Raw genomic sequence first — 12,119 nt, forward strand, 5'->3', positions numbered from 1 at the left:
TTTTAGTCCGGTATGACTTTTAGCAGCATTTCTGTTATGCTAGGCCCACTGTTAACAGAGTCAATGTTTCTGTTAAGAATCAGGTCTGTAATGCTCAAAGCTCATGTTGCTATTCAATAAGTTGCAGTTGCTCGATTCGACTTCTACTGTGTATAAGTATGCATATGTATGTATGTATATGTTCGTGTGGGGTTATGTTATCTCTCATGACTGATTGCTCTTTTTGTTTAAAGAGATCAAATTTAAAGATAAAGAAACGCTAATGGACGCGACACCTCCTATCTTAATAAGCTAAGAATTATAAAGAAACCATATAAGTAATGTAAGTATAGGTATATAGGAAAATAATACCATCTCATCCAGTATTTGTTTGATTAAAGTCATAGTATTAAGTTTCCATCAACACAACCTAGACTAAAAATACTCTAATTTCAGCTGCTGAAGCTTGCAAATTTGAAAAGTCGAATAACAAACTGCGATCCGTTTACCAAACCAAGCATAAACATAGACGTAGATGTATTTATATATTTGTATATTTATATATGTATTTGTATATATAAATATTAATGTTGTTAATAGTATGAGTGCAACGCTGACTGATAAGTCGAGTATAAAGATTATAAGACCCATTCTCTAGCTTCACCTATTCGCATTCGGTTGAGAGCGTTTTAGTAGAGCGGAATGTGTGGAATACTCGAAATTTGTAAACAACGAATGAAATGCAATGTCACGAAATCTATTTAACAAATCAATAAGTGAATTCACATATAAACGGCAACCCGAAGTTTAAAATACCCTGCACTTAAAAGTCTTACCAGCTACACTACTTGGCAGTTACAATAACATCGAAAATCTAGCCGGAAATCTTTGCCACATTATATAATCGTAACGCTGCAAATCAAATTATACAAATATACCTATACTTCATATATATTAAATTGAAACTAAAAAAAAAAACACCTGTAACCGGTTTAGCGTGAAGTGTTTCGCTTATAATCTATATACGATTATAATCTATGTATGTATACCAGCCATTAAATAGTGTCGGATTATACAGCTATTACGGCATTATATGACCGACTGTTACAGCAAAAATCTCAGTTATAGCTTAGCGCTATTGGTGAAATCTCAGGTATTGCCCAGGAAGCAGCTATCGTTATCATAAAGATACTGTTAGCATTTATGGTATCCTAAATTTCTGTGACTTTATCAATGATTTAGCTACTTAGCTTATCGTCCAGACGAAATTGACCCAGCCGGATAACGCGTTAAAAGCAATGAAAAGAAAAGAAAATTATGGCTTAGATAAGCTAAACAATAAAGCTAATACAACAGGGTAAACGTGCGTTAGCCACAATCATTTTACTGGACCAGCTTTGAACAATGTGAATATAAATAGTAAACACTTCACTGTTGTTTAATTAAGATAATTAAATGAAGAGAAAACCCCGATAAGTGCACAACAATAATCTCTGTCTATTGACAATTCAAATTACTAACGGCTCGAAAAGCTTCTGCAGAGAAGCTTAAGCGAGAAAATTGCAAAAGCTTTTATGCTTGCTGCGTTAAATGGAAGAAACAACAGATTTTCCCTTAGAGCAAACCAACAAAAACGCGCGGCACGCTGCTGAGAGCTGCTCACAAAGCACTAAACTTCGCTTAGCCGAAATGAGCGCCGATGAGGTAAGTCCGCTCGCTCCGTGTTAAGCGAGTTGTTGTTGGGTTTTGCGCGTTTCGTTATTATTGTGTGTTGCTAAATTTACAAGTGAAGTTTACAAGCCAGATGCAAGTCTATACGTAAACAAAAATACAAATAAAAATTTCCGCGTGTGCAGTTATGTGATTGCGTACGCTGAGACCCGCGTCGCGACGCTAGCAAAGAGTCCACTGAGCGTCGTAACATCTGCTACGAAAAAGCTCATTCATACCATACGGGTTGTGTCTGTATTTGTACGTATAATCAATTGAAGCGTATGTATGTGTGTATGTGGCTTTATATTAATAGCGTCATGCTTGATGCGAGGGGCACCTTAAATGTTGTGAAACCAAGAATACTAATTAATTATTATCAATTTCACATTGAAAAAAGAGAACAGATAAATATGTATATTTTGTATATATGTACATATGTATGTACATACATTTATATGCATATTTTCTTGCATGAAATGGTCAAATAATCCTAGTTAAATAATGTAATCTACAAAACATATTATTATATAAAATATAATATAATTCCACTTTACATGTTTACATAGATATACATACATACATATGTATGTATGTATGCGCATATACCAAGCTAATAATTCTTTTATTTGCTTCTCAAATATAATTTAGTCTAGTTACGTTATTTGTATGACAGCCCTTCGACTAATTTCTCAAGTTTAACGAAAAAAGCTCTCGCAAGCGCTCTTTAGCAAAGCGCTGAATCGGATGGCTCGCTCGCGTACACACACACACACACATATACACATGCGCGCGTATACAAACAGCCGTTGCTCTCTGCTAAGCTGCAGTGCTGCACTTAACATAACAGCAGAACACAATAACAGCGAGCGCTCTTATTCAATCTAAAGCTTTTTCCCCCACCTCCCTCTCTTTTAATAATACATTTGCACAACTGTTGCCTATTTTTAGGGCTACGCAGAAAATGCTGGACGCACTAGCATTTCCAGCAGCTCGGGGTCAAGCAGCGTCAGTAATGGCAGCGCCGTTATGCCGCAGCGATGCAGTCTCTGCCATCGGCTGATGAGCATCATCAGAAATATTTCGGTGGAGCCAACCATGTTTCTATATATGTTTGCCTTTATGATCACCTCCGTGGTGGAGCAGAACTTCTTTCTGCAAAAGGCTTGTCGTGTCAATAACAATCTGAGCGACGACATCTGTACAAATATCCATAAGAAAGAGAACGAGGACTATAAGAAACAGGTACTGGACACCACAGCTTCGTTCCATCAGTGGGAGAACATCTCGGCGCATGTTTTTCCCATTATTTTGGCATTATTTCTAGGCTCCTTCTCGGATCGTCGCGGTCGCAAACTGCCCCTGCTGATGGGTCTGGTCGGAAAGTTCATCTATTCCACGATGATTGTGGTCAATGCCAAGATGTCCACCTGGCCGGTGGAGTACATAATCTATACGGCAACGTTGCCGTCAGCCATAACCGGCGCCGATGTAGCCATATTTGCCTCCTGCTTTGCGTATATCTCCGACATAACGACGTTGCAGCAGCGCACCATTAGGGTGACCATATTGGACGCAGTCTATTTGACTGCAATGCCGACTGGCGTGGCCCTCGGCTCATACCTCTTCTACAACGTATTCAATGAGTCGTATGCGGACATGTTCGCAGTGAATGCATCGCTGCTGCTGCTCGCCATCGTCTATACGCTGATAGCCCTTAAGGTGAGTTCCAGCTGCTCGTTGTGAGGCTCCCCTGGCATCCTCTGCTTCTCTCCTCTCCTTCCTCGTGCAGTGGCAAACGACGCCCAATCAGCGGTCGCTGCGAGAATTGGGCTGCTGTGGCTTTTGGGGCGACTACTTTGATCAACAGCATGTCAAGGACTCCATAACGGTGCTCACCAAGCCGCGACATGGCCACAGACGCAGCTTCCTCTACATCCTGCTCATCAGCATGGCGCTCTACACCTTCCAGCGCGACGAGGGCAACTACTTTTATATGTATACGTTTGGCAAGTTCGATTGGCAGGTCAGCTCCTACAGCACCTTTAAGACCTTCAAGTCCGCTGCCTTTGTCATTGCCATGCTTTTGGGCGTGCCGCTGATGAACAAGTTTCTCGGCTGGCGGGATACGGTGAGTGATGCCCGCCTCCTGCTGCCAACAGCCAGCTCAATTGAGTCGCCTTTCAGACCATCATCTTCATCGGCACCTGGGCGCATGCCATTGCCCGTTTGTTCTATTACTTTGCGCCTGGTCCGACGTTGTTGTATGTCGGCGCCGGTGTCTGCAGCCTGGGCCCTGTAGTCGGACCAATGATACGCTCGATGGCGTCCAAAATAGTGCCACAGTCGGAGCGTGGCAAGGTCTTTGCTCTGCTCTCCGTTTGCGACAATGCTGTGCCCTTCATCAGCGGCGTTTGCTACGCCCAGATCTATCGGGCGACGCTCCAATCAAGTCACGGAGACGGCATCTTCCTTCTAACCATAGGCACCCAACTGCTGGTCTTTCTGCTAGTGCTGTAAGTGAAGCCCATCGATCGACTGATTGACTTCTATTTACGCTTTGCTTTCGCAGCTGCATTCACCTTGTGCTGGGCGGCAGCTCACTGGATGTGCCCCAGGTGAAGGAGAACGAGAGCGGACTGATCAGGGATAAGAATGCGGAAAACAATGCGCATCAGGAAACTCAATGAGCTCAACTACGATCTGCGTTTTAAGCTAATAAAAGACAAGCAATTTTCTATTTTCAGCTAATAAAAGACAAGAAATTTTCTATTTTTAAACGGAGCGTAGACTGTTTGGTTTTGGGTACACGTCCATTGCAGCCAGAAGGCAGCTTAGAGAATATTTCGGATCTCAGCTGGAATAGGACTAGCGCACATTGAGGAGCTCAACTACTGAGAGATTAAAGCTAATCAAAGATTAACAACTTACCTGCGGGCTTCTCTTTGCGTTTATTTATTCTTGGAGAGCGTGCGTTGTTTCTCGGCATGCTCCACCACCTTCTCGTCCACAAAGAGTCCTTTGCGCCTGCGGACACTGTCCATATAGAGCTTCGCTCGATTCGCTGAGTCGGCCTTCTCGCCAAAGTGCATCAGTTCCTCCTCGGTTGTGGGCAGCCAGAAGGGATCAATATCAATCACCTGCCAAGAAGTAGAAGAAGCAGACACACAGAGATCTGTTTTGAGTAAGTTTTCCAGGAATTCATTTAGCCACAAAACGGAATCGAAGGCGGGCCACTTGAGCGAGGACAATAGGGTATGTACGACGGCGTCGCTGGGTCTATGCGCCTGCGCCTGCGCCTGCTTTACGTGATATTTTATGACTGTGTGCGAGTGAGTGTATGTCTGCCTGTGTGTGTGTGTGTGTGCGTGCTGGCAATCAGGGAAAGCGTGCATTTTCACATCTTCATTGTTACGCTCGAGTGCCTCGAGTATCCCGTCTGGAAAGACATTCAAATGGCTGTTGCGCATCCTTAATGACTTTTTCAATACCAAGTGGGATAGAAAGGACACAAAGGCGTCCATTGCGTGATAAGGCACGCCAGGATACGCAGAATTTTAGTGAATGGCGTGAAGTATTTGCCAGTGATTGATGATTGCCAACCAGCAACAGCAACCAGCAACAACAACAACCAGCAACCAGCCTGTTTGTGTTTTGTTGTGCACAGCAGGCGGGTGTCGAACCTTGTTGTTCTTGTTCTGTTGCTTCTGCGGAAAGGCTGGCCCCTAACGAAAAGCCAGCTCAATGCCAGGAACTTTGCTTTTCTGAATAGTGAAGAGTGAAGAGTTGCAACAGGATTTGGTTTCAGTTCGTGCGCAAAGAAACTTTTGTTAACTATACCCTACACAGCCAATTGAATGAACGGGGTAGCTTGCCTACAGCCATAGGCATGAACAAGCTCGAAGGTAACTCAGTGCAGTCTCAAGGCCACACATCTAATCCTGATCAGCAAGAGTCAATATGAAGGTAAATCATATGAGAAATATCGAATGGACATTCAAAATCGAGAAGAGTCTCTGACTATAGATGCTCTTTAGGAATACCTTTCACTTTGATGCTCTCTAATTAGAGGCTGTGCCTACATAAGAGAGAAGGTTCTGGATGTGAAGTCATTTTATAGTTGATAGCTAGCAGAGATCCTGAATATTACCCATTTATCCATTTGTTGTTAGCTTTTTATAGAATATGTGCTAGTTGAGCATGCTCGCATTGAAGCACTTTTACTTGTTCTCCTTTAGCAGCATCTGTTCGCACTACGCTAAACTGTGCTCCCAGAGCCCCAAATGTAGATGATTATCGGGCACAACGTTTCGCTTGTTTAACAACAACGAACAAGGCCAAGGCAGGGGCTACGAGAGCAGCTCAGCGGGCGAGAGGGAGCGCACGAGAGAGAGGGAGAGAGAAGATGCGGCTGCAGCAGTAGCCAACATAATCTGCAAAGACGACACGCGGTCCACGCCAAGACACGGGCAATCCCCAGCTACAGCTTAAGCTCACTTTGTTTCTATGCATGTGTGTGTGTGTGTGTGTGTGTGTGCGTTTGTGTGTTTGCTTGCTATCCTTTTGCACATGCTCACAAGAGTCTTCGAGAAGAACAAGCAGCTAGAAGGGAACGCTGCTTTCCCCAACGCACAACGGTTCGTCAAGTCGAACACCACAAAACAATTCAAGCCCGTTGGCAGCTGAAGTGCTCCAAAAGTGCGCAACGCTTGCGTCTGAGCCGGTCCAGACAAATGAGCAGCAATCGGCGGCATACACCGAGAGAAACTAAGCAAATGAGAAGTTGACACGGGAGTTTGTAGAGAATCTGAATAGCTAGAAGTACTCAATTTTATTATTATAAATAAATAATGAGTAGCCCAAGTTCCCTTATAGACATAGTCCTTTGCTCTGATGTGAAATACTGAATGAAATGGAATTCTTAAAGCTCCTGCGAATATAGGAGAATATTAGTAAAGCCGAGAGATTCGAAAGTTTCGCGATCTTAAATTTAATAGGAATAAAGTTTAAAGAGGGAAAACATGCTAAGTCAGATCGTTATATCTAGCTAAAGGTAATGAAGTTCAGCTAGCTGAAGAGTTTTAAACAATAAATTGGGTGTAGTATGAAACCCAAACTCGATTCAGAAGAGGAACTTGATATACTCAATACTTTTTCTTAGGCTTGCAGGCTTAAGTCTTTACTTTATTACATTTCATCAATTGTATTGTTAAGATACTAAAACTGAATGGCATGGATTCAACACTTAGTAATAAGAAAGAAAAATAATAGAGAGGAAAAGGAAGAAAATAAAATAGTTCTTCACGGGACAGAAGAAGAAGAAGAAAATAATACTACAGCTAGCTAGGTCCAGGAACATCCTATCTTTCTCCACATATGCACGCTTCATAGAAGACATGTCATTCCATATTTTTCAGTTCCTTGTACTAGGAACAGTTCGTATTATGATAAAAGAAAATCATGTGTATATAAATGTACATATATCATTTGTGACTTGATACTTCTCTTGAAAGACGAAACACGCGAGAGACGCGTGAGTCGGATACTCTCGACTGATTGTTTGTACAAGCGTACGTACGTGTGTGTGTGTGCTGGTGTGTGTGTTTGTGTGACTGTGTTTACCTGTCCGCATGCAGGTAATTTACGCGGCAGCTACCGAAATACGCGCAGCTCTGAACAGAATTGGGAACGAGGCAGAGCGGCAGAGGAAGGGGCGACAGAGTAAAAAAAAAAATATATATATATATATGAGCAAAGCGCGGCCCGCAGTTGAGATTATTATCGCGCGCCAGAAACAGAGCCAGAGCCAGAGCCAGAAGCAGAGGCAAAAGCAAAGGCCAAGGCAGAGGCAGAGGCAGAGGCAGCGGCAGACCACGAGCAGCAGCAGCAACAGCAATACAAATGGAACGTCCGTTGCGCATGCGCTGCAAAGTCGAGCTCGAGGCTCGAGCCTCGACGAGCGTCATTTTGACAGCGCGCACAATGCAAACCACGTTCCACTTAAGCGCAACAACAACAACAACAGCAACAACAACAACTGCCTAAAGGATTGCCACAGCCACTTGGATAAGCACTTGCCGGCTTGGACCTCAACTTTAAAATATACACACAAACAAAACCACACGCACACATACACACACACACACACACACACACACGTATGCAAATACAGGTGTGCATATGTGTGTGTGCCATATGCAGCGCAGACTTTAGGGCACTGCCACGGCCTCAACCTCAACCTCAACCTCAAGACTCGCAGTCGTCGTCGTCGTCGTCGTCGTTGGGCAAGATATATTCCATATTCCTCGCCTGCTCTGCGCTCCATTGAAGACTTTCCCTTTGGAGCTGGGGCGATAGTCTCGCTAGCTGGAAGCTGGGGGTCTCTCTGCTGTCTCTTGCAGGTACAAAACGAGTTATCAGATTATTTGCTATTTGTCTGGGCCCCTCTGCTCTGCCTCTGCCTCTGCCACTGCCTCTGCCCTGTTCTGACTCTGTTCTTTTGGGTTCGCTGCTCTGTCTCTGCTCTGTTCTGCTCTGTTTTATTTTTCACTTCAAGTAGTTTTCAAGTTATGCAAAGCACAGCAACAACAACAACAACAGCAGCAACAACAATAATAATAATAATAACAATCATATGCGACGCGTTAATGATAAACACTCTAAACAAGAACAACAACAACAACAACAGCAAGCTGAACAAATGAAAGGCACAAGCGTACCCCTACCCTCCCCCCATTCTCCTTCCACCCGGTTTGTGCCTGCCGCTACTCATTTGAAACTCCAATAAGAATCCAAGTAAGACCAGTAGCCAAAGCCGAGCTGAAAGGGAATTTTAGGAGGGGATTTTATTTATTTACTTTTTTCTTTCTTGTAATTTGGAATGAGGCAAAGAAGGCCTTGAGCGGAGCAAAGAGAATCGTGTACTGATTGCGTAATAATGGGTGAAATTATGAGGGAAAAGAATGCTTTCAGAATGTTTTTATATATAGAATATATGGAATCGAGTTAAATAAGGAGGATTATGTGGAAGATCGAGGATGTTTTTATCATTTATATGCATATGCATACATATAACTATTATACAAAGATAAAAGTAATATGCCCTACTTCAGTTATATTTCAATTTTATAGCTGGTCATACTTTGTCAAACAAAATTTATTGCTTAGCGGAGTGTTAGGTATACTCTACTAATGTCATGCTCTGCACAGGGTATTGCAATATCAAATTATAACAGAAATGCGCAAGACAGTAGCAACTGTTGCAGCTGCAATAGCAACAAGGCAAGACTTGCTAAGCTCTCTTATGTGAAAACTGAAAATTAGTTACTGAGCCTGAGGATAAGACAAAGATGGATGCATAGAGAGAGAAACAGATAGTAAAAGAGAGAGAGAGAGGCAGGACTAGAGAGAAACAGAGAGATAGATGTATATATATAAAGAAAGAGAGAGAGAGAGAGAGAGAGAGAGAGAAAGAGCGAGACAAGAAAAGAGTGAGAAAGAGAGAGGCAGTAACAAAGAAACAGTAAGGAAGACAGAAGGAAATAGAGAAAAGGAACAGAAGAGAGAGGGTAAGCAATAAAAATAGTACAGACACTCAGTGCGAGAAAGCGAGAGAATCAGAGAAAGATCTAGAGCTGGAGCCGCATAGCTGCCACTGCAACAGCTCAAATGTGGTTGTGGCTGTTGCCGTTGCCGTTGTTAACGAATTCTTTGTAGGCCGCATCATTGTGGCAACAGCATTCAAATGCGTCCGCTGCGTCCAGCTCCACCCACCTCGGGCCAGTTGCTTGCTTTATTGTGGGCACGTGACAACTGCGCCCACTAAACACGCCCACGCCCACGCCCACGCAGTCGCGGTCAGTCTTGGACATACCACAGTGTGTATACATACGTGTGTGTGTGTGTGTGTGTGTGTGTGTGTGGAGGTGGGCGTGTACGTGGGCGTAACTGCTTTTAATTGTGTTAAAACGTCAGCAAGTTGTTTTTTTTTTTTCTCTGATATAAAATGAACAAACTCAATCGCCAGGTGACACACATCACGGCGATTGTCGATGTCGTTGTTGTTGCTGTTGTTGTTGTCGCATTCTAATTGATGGCAGTCAACGACAACAGCACCAATAACAACAACAGCAACAACAGCAGCAAGCACGTTGTATTTTAGCTTTCCCATTGTCTTAATAATAATGCACTTATTTGTGCTGCTGGCCAAACTAGTTTCCGTTTAGATTTCTACACGACGAGACGCCACGGAAAGTTACAAATGTGCTGCGTCCCTCCCTTTTCGGACGGATGCTGGAAATGCGTATGAAATTATACGAAAGCAGCAAAAACACAACAACAACCAGCAACAACAACAACAAAAGCAACGTAGACAACGTTGCCGGCAAAACTTCAGCTGAGAAATAGAAAATCACCGGAAGTCATTATACAAAAACTTGTTGTTATCGATTGGTTGGGCGATACACAATACACACACACACACACACACACATACGCACACATACACACACACACATACACACGCACACACACTATCATTTAAAGAAAATAGGGTTAACAAAAAAAAAAACAAAACTAAAAATAAGAAATGTATAAAAAAAATATGTGATAAATAAGAGAAAAAAAATTAAAAAAAAAATTAATTTAATTTATATTTTTATTTATGACAACTGATTTGAAGAAAATAAATAAACAACAAATTTAAATTAAAAACAAAATATTTAGGTTATATAAAATATATTATATTTTAATGATTGATATATTGAATTTATATATTTATTTAAGTATCTCCAAAAAAGTCTTGAGTGCAAGCAAAGAAATGTTTAATTGCTAGACCTCAGCAATCAAACCAATTTAATACAACCAAGGTTATAAAGAGTTTCAGAATGTGAGAAATAATTTGATGGATGTACGCCCTAGTCCTATATATATAGTCCCTTTAATCTACATATATATCAGTGGAGGCTAAACACCTGCTGAAAACGTAATTGACGCCTTTGCGTGGTGCACGTGCGCTGCTGCGCCTCTACATATATTAATCATTTTTTGAGCGAGCCCATCCGCCGTTTGGGCCCATCCGCCATACGCCATCCGCCATCCGCTCGGCCAAGTGGGCATCGAGATCAACTTTGGGCACTGCACAAGGTCAGGGGAAAGGCCGAGCACTTGGCATTGCGTTGGCAACTGCCAGCAATAAAATATTGCACACAGCTGCAACAGCAGCTCAAATGGACCATATAACTTTCAGAGCAACTGTTGCTGCTGCTGCTGCTGCTGCTGCTGTGGTTTAGCTTATAAGACTTCAGCAGAAGGCAGCAGCAACGACAGCAGCAGCAGCGACAGCGTAGGTAAACTGAGATTTTAGCTGACCAACGACAGACCGCAAGAGCAAAAAGCACGCACATATGCCATATGTTTCGAGAGGGGAAACTTTTGTGACTTGCGCCCAAAAAAGAGATCAAGCAACTGCAGCAACAGCAACAGCAACAGCTGCTCTGATTGCACACTTACCTCCCAGTGGCTGAACATTAGCTGTGGACAGGCCAGGCCAGATGTCTGTTTGCGTATCTCCTGCGCAAAGTTGAACGATTCGATCACCGGCAGCAGGCAGGTCACCGAGAAGTTGCCGCTGCCCTGGGTCAGGTCGCCCGATAGGATTTTGCCATGACGCCTGCCAATCACAGCGTACATTTTACCTGCAAGAGACCCAGAATAAATAAAAAAACAATTAAATATCAATAAAAATGGGAAACTTTAGGCTATTTTATGATAGCTATAATTGTAGGCAAATATCCTGATCACAAATATAGGCAAATATATTTGACATTCTCCACATGCAAACTAATTGATTTACTAGGAACGACTTTATATGAATTGCAGCTCGAGCAATCAAGGCAATCAAGGCTACGATTGATGGACAAAGGCACATGTGAATGCTCTAGTCACAACTGACCGGCTAGGAGGCATCCTGAGTCCTGAGAAGGGTTGAATAACTATTGTTCTAAATGCACTATTCTCCTTGAAAATGCTTTCAGGACATAATCCATCCAGATTCATTTTCTTAAGGGAACTATCAGGGCATAAATTTGCGAAAGTCTGCTGAATTAAAACTAAACTCTACACTCTCTAATACATCTTCGAGCTAAAACATGTCACTGAAATTTATAGTCTAGGATTTGGCTGGCTTTTCAGTGAAACAAATATTTCATATAGGACTTTACGACTTTATGCCGAAACTCAGTACACAAAATGCAAGTTAAGCTCATACAAGCCACAGCCATTTCGACTTGGCTTTACGGCACGCTCTGATCCCGGCTAAAGCTGTGTCTTGGCCAAGTGGAAATGCTAACTGAAATGAAACCTTATCGCTAGAACCATAAAAAATTGGCGGGCTTTCTGCAGAAGCGCGCGCTTTTCGCTTGAATTGTATG

The 12,119-nt window shown here is 42.7% G+C and overlaps 2 protein-coding genes across 2 annotated transcripts in view; one reads left to right on the top strand and one right to left on the bottom strand.

The window, feature by feature from the left end:
* Positions 1-12,119, bottom strand: part of LOC108651147 (elongation factor-like GTPase 1) — a 90,089-nt gene that overhangs the window by 313 nt on the left and 77,657 nt on the right. Inside the window, exons 5-6 of the mRNA XM_018100618.3 lie at positions 11,200-11,384; positions 4,621-4,829 (exon numbers count right to left, since the gene is read on the bottom strand). Of these exons, the coding sequence (XP_017956107.3) occupies positions 4,641-4,829; positions 11,200-11,384 (374 nt within the window). The 3' untranslated portion in view covers positions 4,621-4,640. The remainder of the gene's footprint in view (positions 1-4,620; positions 4,830-11,199; positions 11,385-12,119) is intronic.
* LOC108651135 (lysosomal proton-coupled steroid conjugate and bile acid symporter SLC46A3) lies at positions 1,019-4,433 on the top strand. Its single transcript, XM_018100601.3, has 5 exons — positions 1,019-1,683; positions 2,641-3,411; positions 3,482-3,820; positions 3,877-4,205; positions 4,262-4,433. The coding sequence occupies exons 1-5, from the start codon at positions 1,570-1,572 to the stop codon at positions 4,377-4,379; spliced, it is 1,671 nt and encodes a 556-aa protein (XP_017956090.1). The 5' UTR covers positions 1,019-1,569; the 3' UTR covers positions 4,380-4,433.

This window comes from Drosophila navojoa, chromosome 4 (assembly GCF_054131105.1).
Source record: "Drosophila navojoa isolate 15081-1374.11 chromosome 4, UAZ_NAV_1.0, whole genome shotgun sequence".
NCBI classification, from domain to species: Eukaryota; Metazoa; Arthropoda; class Insecta; order Diptera; family Drosophilidae; genus Drosophila; species Drosophila navojoa.

What these genes read in the sequence shown, in the direction of transcription:
- LOC108651135 (XM_018100601.3), top strand. Translation starts at nt 1,570, where the DNA reads ATGGAAGAAACAACAGATTTTCCCTTAGAGCAAACCAACAAAAACGCG. An exon ending in TTCTCGGCTGGCGGGATACG is followed by an intron (nt 3,821 to 3,876) that starts GTGAGTGATGCC and finishes GTCGCCTTTCAG; the next exon opens with ACCATCATCTTCATCGGCAC. An exon ending in CTGGTCTTTCTGCTAGTGCT is followed by an intron (nt 4,206 to 4,261) that starts GTAAGTGAAGCC and finishes TTGCTTTCGCAG; the next exon opens with CTGCATTCACCTTGTGCTGG.